The sequence below is a fragment of the Sparus aurata genome, chromosome 4, assembly GCF_900880675.1.
Source record: "Sparus aurata chromosome 4, fSpaAur1.1, whole genome shotgun sequence".
NCBI lineage: Eukaryota > Metazoa > Chordata > Actinopteri > Spariformes > Sparidae > Sparus > Sparus aurata.
In genome coordinates this window covers 33,924,215-33,946,119 of record NC_044190.1, presented here as the reverse complement: position 1 = coordinate 33,946,119, position 21,905 = coordinate 33,924,215, and the positions used below count along the sequence as shown (strand labels likewise).

The 21,905-nt window shown below is 41.1% G+C and overlaps 4 protein-coding genes and 1 pseudogene across 5 annotated transcripts; 4 read left to right on the top strand and 1 right to left on the bottom strand.

The window, feature by feature from the left end:
• Positions 1 to 1,541: 1,541 nt before the first annotated feature.
• On the top strand, positions 1,542 to 3,526 carry LOC115579686 (UDP-glucuronosyltransferase 2C1-like). Its single transcript, XM_030413269.1, has 2 exons — positions 1,542 to 1,777; positions 1,907 to 3,526. Exon 2 carries the CDS (start codon positions 1,914 to 1,916, stop codon positions 3,507 to 3,509), a length of 1,596 nt encoding a protein of 531 aa, XP_030269129.1. The 5' UTR covers positions 1,542 to 1,777; positions 1,907 to 1,913; the 3' UTR covers positions 3,510 to 3,526.
• Positions 3,527 to 4,531: 1,005 nt separating this feature from the next.
• Positions 4,532 to 7,341, top strand: LOC115579687 (UDP-glucuronosyltransferase 2C1-like). Of its 2 annotated transcripts, none has more exons than XM_030413270.1 (2): positions 4,532 to 4,576; positions 5,495 to 7,341. In XM_030413270.1, the coding sequence occupies exon 2, from the start codon at positions 5,502 to 5,504 to the stop codon at positions 7,092 to 7,094; it is 1,593 nt and encodes a 530-aa protein (XP_030269130.1). In that variant the 5' UTR covers positions 4,532 to 4,576; positions 5,495 to 5,501; the 3' UTR covers positions 7,095 to 7,341. The 2 variants fall into 2 exon arrangements, with proteins under 2 accessions (XP_030269130.1, XP_030269131.1); XM_030413271.1 differs by lacking the exon at positions 4,532 to 4,576 and adding an exon at positions 4,650 to 4,912.
• A 904-nt stretch (positions 7,342 to 8,245) lies between these two features.
• Positions 8,246 to 9,733, top strand: LOC115579817 (UDP-glucuronosyltransferase 2A2 pseudogene; annotated as a pseudogene).
• A 637-nt stretch (positions 9,734 to 10,370) lies between these two features.
• Positions 10,371 to 13,212, top strand: LOC115579816 (UDP-glucuronosyltransferase 2C1-like). Its single transcript, XM_030413497.1, has 2 exons — positions 10,371 to 10,614; positions 10,762 to 13,212. Exon 2 carries the CDS (start codon positions 10,769 to 10,771, stop codon positions 12,359 to 12,361), a length of 1,593 nt encoding a protein of 530 aa, XP_030269357.1. The 5' UTR covers positions 10,371 to 10,614; positions 10,762 to 10,768; the 3' UTR covers positions 12,362 to 13,212.
• A 378-nt stretch (positions 13,213 to 13,590) lies between these two features.
• LOC115579818 (uncharacterized) lies at positions 13,591 to 17,139 on the bottom strand. Its single transcript, XM_030413499.1, has 8 exons — positions 17,001 to 17,139; positions 16,604 to 16,924; positions 16,426 to 16,515; positions 16,178 to 16,202; positions 15,863 to 15,945; positions 15,478 to 15,514; positions 14,364 to 14,434; positions 13,591 to 13,844 (listed from the first exon to the last, which is right to left on the bottom strand). The coding sequence occupies exons 1-8, from the start codon at positions 17,035 to 17,037 to the stop codon at positions 13,753 to 13,755; spliced, it is 756 nt and encodes a 251-aa protein (XP_030269359.1). The 5' UTR covers positions 17,038 to 17,139; the 3' UTR covers positions 13,591 to 13,752.
• Between the last annotated feature and the right edge of the window lie 4,766 nt (positions 17,140 to 21,905).

Sequence of the window (21,905 nt, the reverse complement as noted above, 5' to 3'; positions counted from 1 at the left end):
CTGCTCGCCCGATGTCAGCTGGGATCGGCTCCATCCCCTGCGACCTCGTTAAGGATATTGAATGAATGTATGGCAACTCGCCGCCCAGATCCAACAGATCCCCACAGGGGTAAGAGAAGACCTTCACTCTGTTTTCACTCACTGCTCTCCGTCTGCCTATCTGCTATCTGTAGTGTTCGGAAAGACAGCCACGTTATCTGTTGGGCATAATTCAAAATGAAGGCGATGGTTCGTCTTTGCTTATCTGTAATTGCAGTGCCACAAATCAACCATACAGGTCATCAGAATAGATCAGTTCTTAAAGCCTCCGGAGAACATTCTCGTAGGTAAACATCTGAAACATGGAAAAAGAGGCAGAGCAAATAATGAAAGGCATGCCTCCCGTGTACATCGAGAAGACCGCAGTAACATGAACCCAATCAATAGATCGTAATCACAGTGCAAACAGGTCAGACACTCCCCTTTAGGGACACACAAGGTTTTAATAGTTCCTCTCTTCATTCCACTTAACAATGTGTGGGGGCGGGAGAGGTGGATTTTCTTGCCAGGACTTGATTCTCGAAGGCAGCACTTTGTACAAAGCCTGAGAACAAATCCCACATACTTTATGAGGCCTGTGAGACGATCCTTGGCAACAGATAAATTCAGGCACACAGCATCAGCCCGCCTCTACCTTGGGCTGCACAAAGAGCAGGCACCATCAAAACTGGAAACCAGGTCCGACTCTTAATCTGTCTTGGGATCTGATCGATGGCGATAGCTCAGATGATGTCATTTAGACCAGTGGGACGAGGGTCAATGGTATAACACACCCACGTATGCACATCTCTAAGAAGCAGGAAGGCTGCAAGGGTCACCACGCTCCAGCAGCAGAGCAGCGCCCTCACATGGCCGTGTCTTCATATGACAGTTGTAACTTCACTCAGTGTAGAGACTGTAAAGAAATGTCAAACGAACAAGCGCAGGTAAAGAAAACACGTTTTTACCTTTTAATATGAACCAAACAAACGTGAAAAAAGGGGACGAGAGCAGCAGTAAGTGAAGGTTTATTCAAACCTTTAATTTTGTATCTTGGCCCATTCCCTCATAGCATCCGTCTTCATTTTCCCCTTGTGTTGTCTTCATCTCTTTAACAGTCTTTATAAGAGAAAAAAGGTTCTTGCATCGAATTTTAAATGATTGAACTTCTGCTGCAAAAACGTATGATGCACGTCTGATGAGCCGTTTAATCTGAGGCGACAGATAATGAAGTTGCACATTGCGGCACCGTAAGTGGGTTGATTGGCTCATTTCTTGTAGTAAATCTACCCACAACTTTGAATTGTCTCGGAAAGCTTAAGGCACATTTATATGTATATATCTAACAATTTAAACGGAATGACAGTCCTGACAGTCGCTGTTTGATAATACGGTTGGTTCGTCAGTAACATTAGCTACTATTTTTGGTGTGTGGCATTATTATTATTTATAGAAACCACCTCGACTCTTTCAAAGCACACACATGGTGTTCAATAGTAATGGGGGTTTTGTATGAGCATACAAACCTTTACATTCCCCGTTCAAACATGGAGGTACAAATAAGCAGCTGTAACACATTTTTCAACAAAGAGGCAGCGTTGTTGTCCAGTCCAGAAGAAAGGGGCTCAAAAACCGGCTTATCTGTAATCCACTTGTGTAATCTTTCCTGGAATTTGGGGTTATGTATTCAGTGGTAACTTGGGTCATTCAGTGCATCGTCTCAGCACATACACGCCCGGAGCTACTGCATGTGAAACAGGTACGTTACGCAGCTCAAGCCTGCCTGTGATTTCAAGTCACTTAATTTTATCTGATGGCATTTATAGATTGTTTGCATCCCCAGGGTGATTAATAATGATGTTTAATTTATGTATGTTTCCCCTTTCAGGTTAAAGATGCCTCCACGTGGAAGTGTAACTTTGCTTCTCTTCTTTTCCATCATGTTCCTGTCATGGAGAATTGGTCATGGAGGGAAGATTTTGATCGTTCCTTTAGAGGGAAGCCACTGGGTGAACATGGACATTTTGATCAAAGCCCTCCACTCTCGAGGACACTTTGTTGATGTGGTGCGAACCAATAAAAGCTGGTACATCAAGGACGACTCCCCGCACTACAAGACAGTCACAGTTCCCGTCACTGAAGCATTCAATCCTGACTTCATTAACCCGATCCTGGAAAGGATCATTGACACAGAAAGGGGAGGGAGCTCATTTTTGAACTTTGCCAGTTTGCAGGTTGAGATGTTTACTGCAATGTTTAACATACATGGAATAATGTGCAAAATGGCTACCAAGATGTTTGAAGATAAAGACTTGATGAATAGCTTAAAGGAGAGAGAGTACGATCTGGTCCTTACTGACCCAGCATGGGGGGCAGGTATAATGTTGGCTCACGCTCTTAAACTACCTCTGGTCTATAACGTGCGGTGGATAACAAGCGGCGAGGGGCATTTAGCTGTTGCACCGTCTCCTTTATCTTATATTCCAATGACTGGCTCCGGACTGTCAGACAAAATGACTTTCATGCAAAGAGTAAAAAATGTCATTTTTTATGTTATTTGGCAAGCTCAGGATGTATTTTTAATCGACCCTCAGTATCAAGCTGTTTGCGACAAGTTCTTTGGCCCAGAAGTCAGATATAGTGACCTACTGAAGGGAGCAGATCTGTGGCTCATGAGAGTGGACTTTGTGTTTGAGTTCCCGCGTCCCACCATGCCTAATGTTGTGTACATGGGAGGGTTCCAGTGTAAACCTGCTGAACCTTTACCTGAACACCTGGAAGAGTTTGTGCAGAGTTCTGGAGAACATGGAGTCATCATCATGTCTTTGGGGACTTTTGTGAGTGAACTTCCTGCGGACATGACAAATGAGATCGCTGCAGCTTTTGCCAAATTACCTCAGAAAGTCATTTGGAGATATAAAGGTGACAGACCAGCCAGTCTGGGCAACAACACCTTAATAGTCGACTGGATGCCACAGAATGATCTTTTAGGACATCCCAAGATAAAATTATTTGTCGCCCATGGAGGAACAAATGGACTTCAAGAAGCTATTTACCACGGAGTCCCAATTGTGGGTCTGCCTATTTTTTTCGACCAATACGACAACCTGCTGCGTCTGAAAGAGAGGGGAGGAGCTAAGATTCTCACCCTTAATGCAGTGGACAAAGACGACAACTTCCTGAAGGCCATACAGGAAGTCCTGAATGAGCCCTCATACAGGATGAACATGCAGAGACTGTCCAGGCTGCACAGAGACACACCAATGAAGCCGATGGATACCGCCCTCTTCTGGATAGAGTTCGTCATGAGACACAAAGGTGCAGCTCACCTGAGGACAGAGTCCTACAGACTGCCCTGGTATTCCTACCACTCTGTGGATGTAGTTCTGTCTTTTTTGGCGACTGTTGCAGCGATAACTTTTCCCTCTCTGTTGTTTTTCAGATGTGTATGTCTTGAGAAATGTTTGAAAAGAAAAGTTAATAAAAAATGACCATGCTCTTAACACCATCCTGTTCTTTTTCTACAAAAGTGCAATAAGAAATAAATGGGCATATTTGTGTCTCACTGTGGTGAATAAAGGAAGGACATGCAGTAAATAGGCCAAATCTCTCCAATGCTGTCTACAGTCATATTTTGGATTGTTTAGTTAATAAATCTGTGTGCAATGCATCTGATTCTGAAGTATATTTTAGTGGAATAACTGTTTTCTTGCAGATACACCTAAAACATTACAGCATAAACATAAGACTGGACATTTTTCAAGACTCAGTCTATGTATAAAGGTTGCTGGGCCGAGTACAGTCTACATGGAACTACTGAATAAATCAAAGGTGCTGCTGCATTTGATTAATATATAAGTTAATACACATTTTTGCGCATTGTTATTTAATTTAATATCTCAGAACTCTGCAAATTGCACAGTCACATCTATTTTCACATTTATTATATGTTGCACATATCACGTACACTCAAGTACAGTTACTGTATATAGTGTGCTTATTTTTATTATTTATATTTTCATCCAATTGCCTTTTTATTCTTTGCTACTTATTTTCCCTCTGTACTGCTTCTCCCAAGGTGCATCACCAAAAGAACATCTTATCTTAAACTTTCCTCCGATTTTATTATTTTTTTTTTTTCACAGGTTGTTAGGGTAAGGGTGACAGTGTTACTTTTATGCTTTTATGCTGCACACGGTTTTTAAGATACCGACAGTCAGGCTCTCTCTCCACACCCTCTTTTTAATCTGATCCGGTGACATTTCACCTGGAGCCGTTATCTTTATGAGTCCTTTTCGTGCCTGTGCCTTCGAACGCTTCTTCACAAAACCACCTCGTCATGCTCCGTATTGTAGCAGAACAGCCGGGCTGTATTATATTCTGCTCTAGATTACGTGCACCCCTTACGTTGTCGCTTCTCAATTGCTTTTTGATCGACAGCGAATCATTGCATGCAGGCATTCTGTGAAGGCAGGTTGTGTGGTCCTCTTGGCTCGCTCCCTCTGTCGCGGAAAGCTAACGTCACTTCCCGTGCGCCCGCTGCCCGCCGCGGCTCCAGGTATGACTGCTGTCTCTGTATTGTTTCTGCATTGGTTGAACAGTTTTGAGCGGGCAGAAAAACTACATCGCAAATATTATATCACACACACTGAATACCGATTTAAAGGAAATGTGTTCGCAGTTTATTTTAGACTACACTAATGTAATAAGCCATACTTTGTATCAAGTTAGGAAAAAACTTAATAAGTAATATGGACTTTATAGACGGTTTAGCAAAGCCAGTTATACCATAAGTAAACAGTTTGGTCACAATAAGTAATTTGTTTGAAATTAGGCAAAAACTAGACATAACACTTTCGTTGTAGGAAAACAAAGTTTAATAAGGATATAACAGGTGGGAAGTAAAACATGTCCTTTCTTTATTTTGCTGTACACCTTGTAATGTTTGACGAATTACATTCCAAGGCAGTCTAATAAGGTGCTATCAAGGAATCATGTAGCTACGCACAAGTAGCCTTCCTACAAACTCCATTGTTTTGTGTTCATTATTTAGTATTAATGATAAAACAACGTGTAATCAATATATTTTTGATCTAACAGTTTATTGCATTTCTTTTCTAATGGCGTGATCTTGTAAAATAGTGTGTAATAGTGTAATAAGATCCCCTCTTTGGATTCCAATTCAGGTATAATTTGGGATAATACTGTGTTTTAGGCCTAAGAATGTATTTTTTGTGGGTTATAATTACAGCATGACTTAGGTGTATGGTTTATAATTAGGGTATTACTATTTGTTTACTCTAATTCCAGTTTAAATGTCAGTTCAAAAAAGATGTTGCTTGGTATGTGTTATTGGTTTGCTCAGAGGAGGGTATTACATTGTTGATTTCATGGTGTAATGAATACAATATTATTTCTAGTCTTTGCCTAATTTGACAAAAAACGACATAATGTTTATGTTTTTTTCCCCCTTCAGGTTAAAGATGCCTCCACATGGAAATGTCGCTTTTCTTCTCTTATTTTCCATCGTGTTCTTGTCATGGAGAATTTGTCATGGAGGGAAGATTCTGGTCGTGCCTGTTGAGGGAAGCCACTGGGTGAACATGGACATCTTGATCAAAGCCCTCCACTCTCGAGGACACTCTGTTGATGTGGTACGAGCCAATAAAAGCTGGTACATCAAGGAAAGCTCTCCGCACTACAACACAGTCACAGTTCCTGTCATTGAAGCCTTTAATCATGACTTCATTAACCCGATCCTGAAAAGGATGATTGATATAGAAAGGGGAGGAAGCTCACTTTTGAGCTTTGCCAGTGTGCAGGTTGAATTTTCTAATGCAATGATTAACATACATAGAATAGTGTGCAAAATGGCGACTGACATGTTTGAAGATAAAGACTTAATGAATAGTTTAAAGGAGAGAGAGTACGATCTGGTTCTTACTGACCCAGTTGGTGGGGCAGGTATAATGTTGGCCCATGCTCTTAAACTACCTCTGGTCTATAACGTGCGGTGGGTAACAAGCGGAGAGGGGCATTTAGCTATTGCACCTTCACCTTTATCTTATATTCCAATGACTGGCTCCAGACTGTCAAACAAAATGACTTTCATGGAAAGAGTAAAAAATGTCATTTTCTACGTCATTTGGAAAGCTCAGGATGTATTTTTAATTGACCCTCAGTATCAAGCTGTTTGCGACAAGTTCTTTGGCCCAGAAGTCAGATATAGTGACCTACTGAAGGGAGCAGATCTGTGGCTCATGAGAGTGGACTTTGTGTTTGAGTTCCCACGTCCCACCATGCCTAATGTTGTGTACATGGGAGGGTTCCATTGCAAACCTGCTGAACCTTTACCTGCACACCTGGAGGAGTTTGTGCAGAGTTCTGGAGAACATGGAGTCATCCTCATGTCCATGGGGACTTTTGTGAGTGAACTTCCTGCTGACATGACAAATGAGATCGCTGCAGCTTTTGCCAAATTACCTCAGAAAGTCATCTGGAGGCATAAAGGTGACAGACCAGCCAGTCTGGGCAACAACACTTTACTAGTCGACTGGATGCCACAGAATGATCTTTTAGGACATCCAAAGACAAAACTATTTGTTGCCCATGGAGGAACAAACGGACTTCAAGAGGCTATTTATCACGGAGTCCCTATTGTGGGTCTGCCCTTGTTTAATGACCAATATGACAACCTGCTGCGTCTGAAAGAGAGAGGAGGAGCTAAGATTCTCACCCTTAATACAGTGGACAAAGACGACAACTTCCTGAAGGCCTTACAAGAAGTCCTGAATGAGCCCTCGTACAGGATGAACATGCAGAGACTGTCCAGGCTGCACAGAGACACACCAATGAAGCCGATGGATACCGCCCTCTTCTGGATAGAGTTTGTCATGAGACACAAAGGTGCAGCTCACCTGAGGACAGAGTCCTACAGACTGCCCTGGTATTCCTACCACTCTGTGGATGTAGTTCTGTTCCTGGCCGGAGCTGTGCTGCTCGTGCTTTGTATCATTTTCCTCTCGATCAGATGTTTATACTCTACAATGTGTAAAAGTAAAGCCAAACGTGACTAATCATTCAAGGGATGTAAATTTTTTACATTAAATGTATAAAAATGCACCTATGTGTCAGTATGAAGATGTATTTTGCTAATCTTGAGAATGATATACTATTTGTTTGAACTGTCCACTCTGTGATTGCAGTTCTGTCTTTTTTGGCGACTGTTGCACTGATTACTTTTCCCTCTCTGTTGTTTTCAGATGTGCATGTCTTGAGAAATGTTTGAAAACAAAAGTTAATAAAAAATGACAAGGCTCTTAACATTATCTCGTTTTTTTTTTTTTACAGAAGTATATGAATAAATACATGGGCATATTAGTGTCCCAATGTGGACAATGAATGAAGGACATGCAGTTAACATGAAGTAGGACAAATCTCTCCAATGCTTTCTGCAGTCATATTTAAAATTGTGTAGTTAATCCTGAAAATTCCTATCAGATATTACTTTTTGTTTGTCAGTAACCTTGGTTACTGATTTTGATGTGAGGCACACAATATTGTTTATTACATTATTATATATTAAATCAACCATCTTGACTCTCACAGACTTCAGTGGATAAAGGCTTTCAATCTTGATGTAGACTCTGTAATGACATACAAACCTTTGAAGCCTCCTCTGAGAAGAGAATGTTGTTCATTACAAACACTGAAGGGAGCATGCAACTTAGTGTTAATATATTCAGAGCAGAAATCACACAAGGAGGACTAAATAAGCAGCTGCAACATATTTTTTCCACCCAGTGGAACATCTGTCATCCATTCGAGAAGAAACTCAAGTAACAGCTAATCTTTAATCAACTTACCTAACTTTTCCTGGACTTTGCGGTTATTTTCTCAACACGCCTCTGGTGTTTCACTGCAACATCGAAGCACATGCATGCTTGGAGCTCCTTCATGTAATACAGGTATGTTATACAGCTCATCTTGCCTGTGATTTAGTATCACTGAATTACCCTTAATATTCAAAATTACTTTAAATTCATTTTATGGCACGTATAGCTTCTAATAGGTATAAGCTAATAATGTCTTTATTTGTTGTTTTGTTCCCTTCAGGTTAAAGATGCCTCCACATGGAAATGTCACTTTTCTTCTCTTATTTTCCATCTTGTTCTTGTCATGGAGAATTTGTGATGGAGGGAAGATTCTGGTCGTGCCCGTTGAGGGAAGCCACTGGGTGAACATGAACATCTTGATCAAAGCCCTCCACTCTCGCGGACACTCTGTTGATGTGGTACGACCCCATAAAAGCTGGTACATCAAGGACGACTCTCCGCACTACAAGACAATCACAGTTCCCATCACTGAAGCCTTTAATCATGACTTTGTGAACCCGATCGTGAAAAGGATGATTGATATAGAAAGGGGAGGAAGCTCACTTTTGAGCTTTGCCAGTGTGCAGGTTGAATTTTCTAATACAAAGATCAACACGCATAGAATAATATCCAAAATGGTGACGGACATGTTTGAAGATAATGACTTAATGAATAGTTTAAAGGAGAGAGAGTACGATCTGGTCCTTACTGACCCAGCATGGGGGACAGGTATAATGTTGGCTCACGCTCTTAAACTGCCTCTGGTCTATAACGTGCGGTGGATAACTGGTGCAGAGGGGCATTTAGCTATTGCACCTTCTCCTTTATCTTATATTCCAATGTTTGGCTCCGGACTGTCAGACAAAATGACTTTCATGGAAAGAGTCAAAAATGTAATTTTCTATGTCATTTGGAAAGCTCAGGATGTATTTTTAATCGACCCTCAGTATCAAGCTGTTTGTGACAAGTTCTTCGGCCCAGAAGTCAGATATAGTGACCTACTGAAGGGAGCAGATCTGTGGCTCATGAGAGTGGACTTTGTGTTTGAGTTCCCACGTCCCACCATGCCTAATGTTGTGTACATGGGAGGGTTCCAGTGTAAACCTGCTGAATCTTTACCTGAACACCTGGAGGAGTTTGTGCAAAGTTCTGGAGAACATGGAGTCATCCTCATGTCTTTGGGGACTTTTGTGAATGAACTTCCTGCTGACATGACAAATGAGATCGCTGCAGCTTTTGCCAGATTGCCCCAGAAAGTCATCTGGAGGCATAAAGGTGACAGACCAGCCAGTCTGGGCAACAACACTTTACTAGTTGACTGGATGCCACAGAATGATCTTTTAGGACATCCAAAGACAAAACTATTTGTCGCACATGGAGGAACAAACGGCGTTCAAGAGGCTATTTATCACGGAGTCCCAGTTGTGGGTCTGCTTGTTATTTACGACCAGTACGACAACCTGCTGCGTCTGAAAGAGAGAGGAGGAGCTAAGATTCTCACCCTTAATGCAGTGGACAAAGACGACAACTTCCTGAAGGCCATACAGGAAGTCCTGAATGAGTCCTCGTACAGGATGAACATGCAGAGACTGTCCAGTCTGCACAGAGACACACCAATTAAGCCGATGGATACCGCCCTCTTCTGGATAGAGTTTGTCATGAGACACAAAGGTGCAGCTCACCTGAGGACAGAGTCCTACAGACTGCCCTGGTATTCCTACCACTCTGTGGATGTAGCTCTCTTCCTGGCCGGAGCTGTGCTGCTCGTGCTTTGTAACATTTTTCTCTCGATCAGATGTTTGTACACTACAGTGTGTAAACCTAAAGCCAAACGTGACTAATCATTCAAGGGATGTACATCTTTTACATAAAATGTATAAAAATGCACCAATGTGTCAGTATGAAGATGCATTTTGCTAATCTTGAGAATTATATACTATTTGTTTGAACTGTCCACTCTGTGATCGCAATTCTGTCTTTTTTGGCGACTGTTGCAGTGATTACTTTTCCCTCCTGTTGTTTTTCAGATGTGTATGTCTTGAGAAATTGTTAATAAAAAATGACAAGGCTCTTAACATTATCTCGTTCTTTTTCTACAAAAATATATAAACAAATAAATGGGCATATTAGTGTCCCAATGTTGACAATGAATGAAGGACATGTAGTTAATACAAAGAAGGACAAATCTGCCCAATGCTTTCTGCAGTCATGTTTAGAATTGTTTAGTTAATCCTAAAAATTCCTATCAGATATTACTTTTTTTTTGTCAGTAACCGTGGTTACTAATTTTGATGTGAGGCACACACAATTATTTGTTACAATTTTATATATTATATCAACCATCTTCAGTCCCACATACTTCAGTGGATAAGGGCTTTCAATCTTGATGTAGACAATCTATGAGCATACAAACCTTTGAAGCCTCCTCTAAGAAGAGAATGTTAATCATTACAAACACTGAAGGGAGCATGCAACTTCCTGTTGATGTATTCAGAGCAGAAATCACACAAGGAGGACTAAATAAGCAGCTGCAACATATTTTTTCCACACAGTGGAAGAACTGTTGTCGATTCCAGAAGAAGAAAAACTCAAATAACAGCAAATCTTTTATCAACTCATGTAACTTTTCCTGGACTTTGTGATTATTTATTAAGTGGTACCTCTGGCGCTTCACTGCAACATCGAAGCACATGCATGCTTGGAGCTCCTTCATGTAATACAGGTATGTTAGACAGCTCATCTTGCCTGTGATTTAATATTACTGAGTTTCCCTTAATATTTAAATTTGCTTTAATTTTATTTTATGGTTTTAATAGCTTGTAATAGGTATAAGCTACTAATGTTTTATTGATTGATTTTCTCCTTTCAGGTTAAAGATGCCTCCACATGGAAATGTCACTTTTCTTCTCTTATTTTCCATCGTGTTCTTGTCATGGAGAATTTGTCACGGAGGGAAGATTCTGGTCGTCCCTGCTGAGGGAAGCCACTGGGTGAACATGGACATCTTGATCAAAGCCCTCCACTCTCGAGGACACTATGTTGATGTGGTACGAGCCAATAAAAGCTGGTACATCAAGGACGACTCTCCACACTACAAGACAATCACAGTTCCCGGCACTGATGCCTTTAATCCTGACTTTGTGAACCCGATCCTGAAAAGGATGATTGATATAGAAAGGCGAGGAAGCTCACTTTTGAGCTTTGCCAGTTTGCTGGTTGAGTTTTCTAATACAATGATTAACATGCATAGAATAATGTGCAAAATGGTGACTGGCATGTTTGAAGATAAAGACTTAATGAATAGTTTAAAGGAGAGAGAGTACGATCTGGTCCTTAATGACCCAGTTGGTGGGACAGGTATAATGTTGGCTCACGCTCTTAAACTACCTCTGGTCTATAACGTGCGGTGGATAACTAGTGGAGAGGGGCATTTGGCCATTGCACCATCTCCTTTATCTTATATTCCAATGACTGGCTCCGGACTGTCAGACAAAATGACTTTCATGCAAAGAATCACAAATCAAATTTTCTATGTCATTTGGAAAGCTCAGGATGTATTTTTAGTCGACCCTCAGTATCAAGCTGTTTGTGACAAGTTCTTTAGCCCAGAAGTCAGATATAGTGACCTACTGAAAGGAGCAGATCTGTGGCTCATGAGAGTGGACTTTGTGTTTGAGTTCCCACGTCCCACCATGCCTAATGTTGTGTACATGGGAGGGTTCCAGTGTAAACCTGCTGAACCTTTACCTGCACACCTGGAGGAGTTTGTGCAGAGTTCTGGAGAACATGGAGTCATCCTCATGTCCATGGGGACTTTTGTGAGTGAACTTCCTGCTGACATGACAAAAGAGATCGCTGCAGCTTTTGCCAAATTACCTCAGAAAGTCATCTGGAGGCATAAAGGTGACAGACCAGCCAGTCTGGGCAACAACACTTTACTAGTCGACTGGATGCCACAGAATGATCTTTTAGGACATCAAAAGACAAAACTATTTGTTGCCCATGGAGGAACAAACGGACTTCAAGAGGCTATTTATCACGGAGTCCCAATTGTGGGTCTGCCCTTGTTCTCTGACCAGTACGACAACCTGCTGCGTCTGAAAGAGAGAGGAGGAGCTAAGATTCTCACCCTTAATGCAGTGGACAAAGACGACAACTTCCTGAAGGCCATACAGGAAGTCCTGAATGAGCCCTCATACAGGATGAACATGCAACGACTGTCCAGTCTGCACAGAGACACACCAATGAAGCCACTGGATACCGCCCTCTTCTGGATAGAGTTCGTCATGAGACACAAAGGTGCAGCTCACCTGAGGACAGAGTCCTACAGACTGCCCTGGTATTCCTACCACTCTGTGGATGTAGTTCTGTTCCTGGCCGGAGCTGTGCTGCTCGTGCTTTGTACCATTTTCCTCTCGATCAGGTGTTTATACTCTACAATTTGTAAACGTAAAGCCAAACGTGACTAATCATTCAAAGGATGTACATTTTTTACAATAAATGTTGTCTGGCACAGATTTTCAAAGTTCTGTCGGCAGAGCAAGCTTTTTAGAAATGCTCATTGTAAGTAAGGTGACCTCACATGTTTAGATTGGGAGATGACAGTGAACATCTTTTTAAAAATAGCTATAGCCTCAGTGAAGGTTTTAATTTTTATATCTAGAATTTCTCCCTCACCTCACCTCCCTCTTTTTGATGACAAAGCGGTAACTTCTTTCTCCTCTGCTGTATTTCCCACAGGAGCTGCAGCAGTAAAGAGCATGGTGAATCATTACAGTCCTTTTCTCTTATCAGATAAGGTCACCGAAGGCTTTGGTTAAAACCTTCATGAGGGTACACTTGGACAATACGTGCAGGCAGCAGGACAGTGTCCAATCATTACAAAACAATCAAATAAACACAGATGGCTCACGTATGACTTGCGAGTCATTATCCATGTGTAAACCTCACTCTTTGAGGAAGTTTTGGCTAAAAAGAGTTGAAAAGCATCCAGATAAAATAGCACTATATAATAAACTACCTATTTTAATGATGGTATCATTTCAAATTTCCATTCATCCCTTGTTAGAGTAAACAGCATTTGTAGTTGGGCTTTGATTCTGTGCCTGTAGTCATCATCCTCAGATCAGGTTTGATTGGTGGAAAGTAATTACATTCGGAGGTACCTGCAATTAACTTTAATATGTCCGTTTTCTCATGATTCAAGGAGAAATATTGTGCTTTTTACTTTACCATATCTCCATATTTTTAAGAGAACTTTGAAGAGAGGAGAAAAAATCTTCAGTTATTGATTTGCATGACTGAATAAACAATTTCATACTGTTTGACTTTGTTTCTGTTAGCTGGACCCTTCTTTGACAGCTGTCTTTTTCACCTTAAATAGTGTTCTGGGGACTTTATTCCCCTCAAGGACAGCTTGTTAATATTAAAGCAATTCTGCACTTGTGTTATTACCCTATTAATATTGTAAATATTAATAATATTGAAACTACACAGTGCACCTTTAATATGTAGATTAATATTAAAGCAGCTAAAGCAACACATGATAAGCACGTACTCTACATAAACTCCTCAGGTGGGATTATTTAAATAAGAGTTGATGCACAGAGAGGTAAAATTCTACTGTATTTCACAAATAACAGCAAAAAAGAAGAAAGAGGAAACAGGTTTGTGAGGCAGATTTTTTTTGTCTTCTACAACAAAAATCAATGAATGACACCCAACAATGATCATAATGATCAGTCATTAACAGCAATGAAATATCTATGAAAGCATTCACAGTGGACACTTATTTTATAGGGCACAGACTGTTAAATACGACAGGAACATCCACCAGTTATCCATTAAACTGATGGTGAAATCAAGTTTGCTCTGTATCCGGTGTTCTCTTCTTCTTCTTCTTGACAGACGTGGCGTACAAGAACATTGCAGGCGGGCTGCCAGGGGGGTCATCTGTGGAGGAAAGTTCACAGCTAGGTAGGGGGCTCTGCGGGATCTGTTTTTGGGTGCTCATGCTTTTTCTTTCTTGCTTAATTCGACTTCTTTTTCTGGACCCCGCGGTCATGAGAGAATTAGCTCTTGTGAGTGAGAAGGGAGGCCACAAAATGCTATTCACGTCCACCCTGCTGCTATGAATGTAAGTGTGGTTTTCCTGTCACAACTGGAAACCTCACTAACAGAAAGCCCTGCTCATCTGAGCAGCACCACAGCTCTTATTCGCTTTGGAGACGATGACTTTATTATGTTTCAATTCTTCCACTTTCTGTCCCCTGAGTATGAGAATACTGCATTTTAACTAGAGATTTTACAGTACCTTAGGCACTCAAAATATGTCAGTTGGCACACATCAGATCAATGTCATCGTAGTCTTTCTCACTCTCATCTGCATGTCAGAAATCAAAAGGTACATATGACCTTTAATAGGCGATTGAAAACTACATGTGTAAGAACACAAAGTAGTTCATGACCTACCTGCAAAACTGTACACTCCCTCCAAATCATCATAATCCTCCCCAGGGTCCTCAGCAGCATTGCTCCTCGACCTAAGAAATGGTTGGCAATAGCAATATCAATAGTAGAAGTAGTAATGATAATAATAATAATAATAATAAATGGCTGTGTATTGCTGCCATGCCAGAATTTTTTTTTTTTTTTTTTTTATCAGTATGACATTATAATGTGTTAAAGGTAAGATATTTTCACATATACAAACTTTTCTGCTTACATCAGTTTACAGTCTCAAAATCTTGATCTCATTATAACGTGAAAGGTTCTGTGATACCTCAGATAACTTTTTGTTATAACATAAAACATGTCACTAGTATAAAAGCTTCTTGGTACATTGTAATATGTTTGTGTGATGGATGAATGTAAAAATATCTTGTCATAACAGCAAGAACAACTTATCATGACAGTGACCTATGAAGTTATAATATCATACTGATGTGTTTTTTGTTTTCCTGGTTTGGTAGCAATACATTGAAAATAATCATTGTTGTATAAAGTACCCAAAAGTCATGCTTGAGTGAAATTTTAAAAAGACAGCATGTTTACTTTGCTGAAATTAAAGCTACTTGAGTAAAAGTCTGAAAGGATCTGATACTAAACTTGAGTATCAAAAGTAATTTTGAAGCAAAAAATGTACTTCACTATTGAAAGTACGAGTAAATTACACATGGATTTACCTGTATATACTGTATATACACTGTACAATATGGGTTGATTGATTATCGACTTGTTCTGATAATTTTTTTCAATTGTGTTGCTGATGAACTAATGTATCAAAAACGCGCTCCTTGATGCAGCATGCAATTTGCAAAGTAACTAGTGACTGAAGTGTTCAAGTAAAAGTAGTGGAGTAAATATCACAATACAGTATTTACCTTGGAATTATGGAATTATGCTATAAAATCATAGCATTTCATAACATCAACCATAGACGTCTAATCATATAATAACAGAAGTTAAATAAAAGTGAGTGTAATTTATCACTTTGTTTATGAAATTAAACTATAGCACAATAAAGTAAGCCTTTTAAAGTAACACTGAGGTAATTATTTGTATTGAAATTAAATCATAGTCTTACTCTTCTTCCTCCTCCTCCTCCGCGCTGAAAGAGTCTCCTATTAATTGCAAAATAAAAGATTTTTTAAAACATATAAAAGAGAGAAGAAAGAAAAAAAATGTTCTGTTATTATGAGGAGCTCCTCTTCCTTAGGATGACCGTGTGAATTTAAAAGCCCTTTTCATATATTTAAATCCATATAAGGAGCTAGTTGAGGCAAAAGATTTTAATCAATTGAAGTAAATGTAAAAAAAGAAACATGCTTCATGTTTCATACATCCTGAGCGGGGGTATTTAAACAGATCAGAATGTAGCTAGACCGTGTTTTCTTTTCAAAGTCTCTGGAGGTAATTTCGTTACAGTCTCCCCAGAGTGTGTCTTCACTGGAATCCCTTTATCAACATACCATCTTGTGATTCCAGATCCTCTCCCTCTGTCTGCTCCGGCTGCTCCTCCAACATCTCTGTATCTGCCGGCTGAGTCACCGCCCTGTGAGAATACACAACTCGAGGTAAATACGCAAACGCTCTGATCAACACAGCTCTATTTGATTCAAACTCTAAACATCAGTTCACTGTAAACATTCTGCATGGCACATTAAACATCCTGAAAATATCTCTGAGCACAAATGACTGAGGAGTAAATGCCAGATACTGTCTGTTTATGAGGTTTTATTTGATGATAGGTCAGCCAGCTCGAGTCAGATTGGATTAACGCTCACCATGGTATGCACGAAGCTGAACAGTCTGTTGAATTAGAAGTAAAACAACATCATATGCGGTGAAATAAAACTATGCTAACTGTAAGATCAGGTTCATACATTCAAATCTAAAAACATACTCTCAGAAAATCGGTACAGATTATAAATATCTTTAAAATCCTTTATCCAGCAATAATAGGAGAACAGGGGAATCAAAATGGATGTTAACTACAAAATGTTGACTGCAAAGTTGAGTCCGATCATCCGACCTGATTTGTCGATGCAACACAGACACAGGATCAGTAACAAAATCAGGGTTATCACTGAACTGGAGACAATCACTTGGAGGAACAAACTGTCTGGAAAACAAAGCAGACACGTCAGCCCCAACAGGATGAACATGTAAAAATGTAAAACTTTAAAACTGCTGTCTCTATCTGCACTCACCTTTGACCTCGAGTAATACTGTGTTATTTCCTTGGATTGTTATCTTGTGCTCCTGGATGCAGTTGGAGGGCAGCACCACACAGCTGTAATGACCCGAATCCCTCGTGACGGCACTGTCGATGGTGAAAACCACCTCCATCCGTGTGACACTAAACTCTCCCACTTGGACGATGCTCTCATTCTTTATTAGGTAGGAGTGGATGAACTGACATTCACCAAGTGTTTGCAGGCTGGTAGAAACACTACATCTGAGCTCAACGTCGTCTCCCTCGCTGACAGCGGACGGCCCGGCCACTGAAATATCTGCAGGGACATAATTGGCTGTGCAGCGGGAGGAAAAAATGAGAGCAGGGAACTAAGATTGACATAATGCTTTCAAAGGAATGAAAATCCTTACCTATAACCTGAATCTGAATGACATTGTCGCCTCTCATGGCTACCTGGGCAGGCTCATACTTCTTATTAGAGAAAACACAGCTGTAATTTCCACTGTGATCAACACCAACACTTTTTATATTGAAGATGCTATCATCATTATCCTGGTTCTGCAGCTGTCTTCTGAACCCAACGTCATTCTGACACAAATAAATATAAACCTCGCTTTGTTTCTTGAACCCAACCGTGCTGCAGGTCACATAGAGGTCATCGTTCTCGCTTATAGTTTTTCGCTGGACCAGGATCTTCGCAGGTAGAATATCTGCTAATTGGTTGGCTGAAACAGAGACAGGCGCTTGGATTGATACATGATACGTAACAGTCACATTAAGATGCAGATGTTCGCTCACAATCAAAAGCTCACCAGTAGTTTGGCCCGTGACATGATTAGCAAGAGCACCTTGGAAGAAAAACAGGTAGTGAAGTTGAACCTTTCTCCTCGTAATTGCACAATTATAAACACAAACAATAAGATAGTTAAACATATGCGTTGTACTTACACAGAAGAATGGTGACGAGATGCATGATTACAAGCAGTGTGACAGCCATAGACTCCGCAGCACCATGTGAAACCCTGTAAAAAGGTGCCTGCCCACAACTCAGACAGCTCAAAGAGTTAATATGCAAATAATAACACTTCCTGTGCATTGTGTGGGGCCCTGTGACATTCAAACAAACAAAAGCAACATGAGTTCAAGCTTCTTCATGCGTGTGTTTACTGAGTGATTGTTGTCGCGTATGTACTTTTGTTCCTTATGCCCTTGTTCGTAACAAGGTTATTATAGTTTACTTAAATTAAACTAAAAAGTTTTAGTCAACTGAAATGAAAATTAAAGCTACACAAACGTTACTGAGACCATATATGCACTCACATAACTAAAAAGGAAATATAAATACCACCTCAAATCAAAAGAAAATACAAATACCACCCCAAATCATTGATTTGCGTAAATATATGCTGCATTTAATGGCAACAACGTGTTTCAGACAAATTTTGAATGGACAAAGAAGGGACTGGGCAAGATTAGGAAAGCTGCTTGATTGGTGAACAGGTGACAGCATCAGGAGCGTCCTCAAAAGGACACCCATGATTGTATAAAGTATATTACTACACGGGCTCAGGAACACTACATGAAATGGCTGTCAGTAAAAAGTGTGTTTGCTAATGATTGAATTCTGTTTTTATTTCAGTTTCATACAGCGAACAAGTGTGTTGACACAGCAGGCACGAGGAGACAATGATGCACGTGTTTATTGAGAAGCCTAACATGACTGCAAGTGAACTGCTCTCACAAAAATGTTGCGTTTGCATTAAGTTTCCTGTTCTTAACTTCTTATACCTTGAAAGAAACCAATATGTTATGTTCAGGTTTTCTGTGGACTGAAAAGCAGAGATCGGACACGGTGCTTTTCAGGAAGCAGAGATTTATTTTGCGAACCAACACACAGGAGCATAAACACAATGAGGCAATCATGAGAACAAGAAATACTAAGTACAGGGCTGATTGCATTCCAGTGCTGCCTGGATCTCCGGCGTACCGGTGTGACTGCGAAAAAATAAATAAATTTGGGTTTGCCCAGAGATCTAACATACAGTTTTCTGGATCTAAGATCGGAGGCTAGAGGTCTAGGGGTGGGGCGATGGCATCATTATTTTGGAAAGTATGCGGATTCGCTGTCCACACGAGAACGGGAGGGCTGCGTTTTCTGATTTTTCCACCCTGAGACCCATTTTTAAAAAAGTGTGTTTTCAGTTGCTGCGTTTTCAGGATCCGTGTGGATGGTCGGCCAAAACGATGCAATACATGTGCGTTTTCACACGAGGGTCGGAGGGTGATGCGCCACGGAAGCTAACTGAGTTTGCTAGTGCATCTTGTCATGGCGACAGGTGAGGGCAGTGACCTGAACCGCTATCGGCATCGGGCTAGCTTCTACTGTGGCTCTGAGCATGTCCCTAGCCAGGCACTAGGCCCGAACTAAACACACATGCTTTGGGCACGCTTCTACCAACAAGGCCTCTGTAACCACAGTAACCTGTATGCTGGCGGGAATGCACAAGGGCTCATAGGATATGCTATGTCCAATTCCAGCAGCTGTGTGTGATGTTTTAAAATAAAGAATTGTTTAATCATCCACGTCTCTCGCCTCATATTACAAACCTCTGTGCCTTTTTGAATATCAGTCTTAGTGTGAGGTAACTTACTATTCTTTGAGTTTAGTTCCCAGGGTGGCGTTGTTGGCTCCTCCTCAATTATACCAGCTCACTTATCAACCTCCTAACAAAGTTATGTCATCAACTGCCTGCCACACAAAGTTCAGATCAATATTCTGTAAAGAGTAATATTAATTAGAAATGTTCTCATTTGCATATTAAACATAACATTAAATTGTCTCAATTTAAATTAATATGATTTTCATGGGGATTTTTTGTTTAGCTGAGATTCATTACTTGAATAAAGGATCTCAATATCACTTTGATGTGTTTTGAAGGGTCAGTCCTTCATGCTGTCACATTTTCTCACAGCAGCCTCATCTGTCTGTTGTTTCTGTCATGCGCAAAACAAACTCCACCATGGAAGATTCCACTGCAGACTCCAGATTGCAGCTGTGTCAAGTCAGAGGAATGTAAGAGGGAGAGATACCGAAATTGTATATCATTGTTTTCAAAACAGCTTAGTAGCGCCCCCTATTGGCTTTTCCTATTTTGTACGTACAGACAAACTTCTACACACAAGTTTGCACATTCATCACGAGTCCCAAACATTTATATCTGCTAGGGTCCGGGCCTTTTCAGTGACAAGATGGCTCCACAGTAACACCTGGAAGATGATGTGCCACGGAAACACAGTTGGAACTGCGGAGGCGGGTAGCCGATGTCTGACACACCGCTCTTTCGGAGACTGTATCTCCCAGCGCAGCCGGTCTCACCCTGGCTGCTGCACCATGTGCCCGCGGGTAGCTCTCTCTTCCGGGAGAGAGGGGGGTTCAGTGTCAACCTTTTACCCCCTCACATCTAGCTGGAGGAACCGCGTTTATGTCAATGTTTATGTCAGACAAAAATGTACCATACAGTCCCAGAAACAATGGCACTTAATAATGGCACTTATTACTACTTATTACTGAATCGATATTGAAGCATTTAAATTGGAAACTAACAGGAACCTTTTATTTCTGTAAGTTAAAAATGTTCGTCTGCCTAAAGAAGCGCATGCTTGGCAGCCTAAACTCACACCAAAACTCTTCACACGCGTCACATCTGTGAAAATGTTTATAATTCAACATGATTGGTTGTGGGTGTGGCCAGGGGACTCCATAGCGCCCCCTAACACCCTCATGTGACCAAAAACCTTCTTTAATCTTCATGAAATTTGCAGAACTCATAGGTCTCATCAATGTAGCTAGCAATTAATTTTGAGGAATTTTTTGCCCCGACAAGAAGTCGGCCATCTGACTGGCGTGCACCAATTGTCATTTTTTCCGATACTGTTCAGAGGTCACTGAGCTGCTGTTAGCTTCATTAATGTGGTAAGAGACTGTACCTAGAACTCTACGGTGGTGAGGTGGTTATTTTGCTTACTGTGCTCAACATTGTTTCGCTAACACTGTTTTCATGAGAAGCTTCCTACCACAAACCACGATGTTTCTGCAGCAAAGCAGCAAGTTCAAAGGCTTCATAAAACTTATCAAGCAGTCTCTGAATGCACAGTTGCCCACTTGAGTGGAGATGTAGAAGAACTCAAAACTCAAACCTTTAATTCAATCAGAGGGACAAAGACAAACTAACAATCGCTCAAGCTGTTTGTAGCTATCAGTTCACTTCTCTTCTACCATGAACATGACCAGAAGAACTGCTTCTAAACCAAAAATGTCACCACAGCACAATCAGATCCTTATTAGTGGCCTGCTGGCAGTGAGGCCGAGGGCCTTGTAACAGCTTTGTAATGATCTCTGCTTGGTGTTATCAAGCAGGATGCTGTTTCACACAGTTGCAAAGAAAATTAATTCCTGCAATTTTTTTCATTTTGTTTTCTCACAGAGGTTCAACATTATCTTCAAGGCAAAGGCATCGCATTACCAAGCTCACTGATTTGCTAGTGCATCTTGTCATGGTGACAGGTGAGGGCAGTGACCTGAACCGCTTTATCGGCATCGGGCTAGCTTCTACTGTGGCCCTGAGCATGTCCCTAGCCAGGCACTAGGCCCGAACTAAACACACATGCTTTGGGCACGCTTCTACCAACAAGGCCTCTGTAACCACAGTAACCTGTATGCTGGCGGGAATGCACAAGGGCTCATAGGATATGCTATGACCAATTCCAGCAGCTGTGTGTGTATGTTTTAAAATATAGAATTGTTTTCATTGTTTTCAAAACAGCTTAGTAGCGTCCCCTATTGGCTTTTCCTGTTTTGTACGTACAGACAAACTTCTACACACTCCAAAGTTTGCACATTCATCACGAGTCCCAAACATTTATATCTGCTAGGGTCTGGGCCTTTTCAGTGACAAGATGGCTCCACAGTAACACCTGGAAGATTTCAAGCCTGAAACCCCAACACCTACAAGCATGACATGCGGTATGCATATGTATCATGACCAGTCGCACAACAAACGACAAACGTGGGTGGCGAGGACCCGATCATCGCTGCATGCAGCTTTAATTCCAATTGTTATTATTGACAGAACAGATTGAGAGATGACAGGAAACAGGATGGGAGAGAGGGGGAGTGACATGCAGCAAAGGGCCCCAGGCTGGGACTCAAACCTGGGGCCGCTGCAGCGAGGAAAAATCCTCTGTACATTGGACATCTGCTCTACCAACTGAGCACAACGGCGTCCCAGGAGGAGGAGAAGGTAGATGGGAGGGGG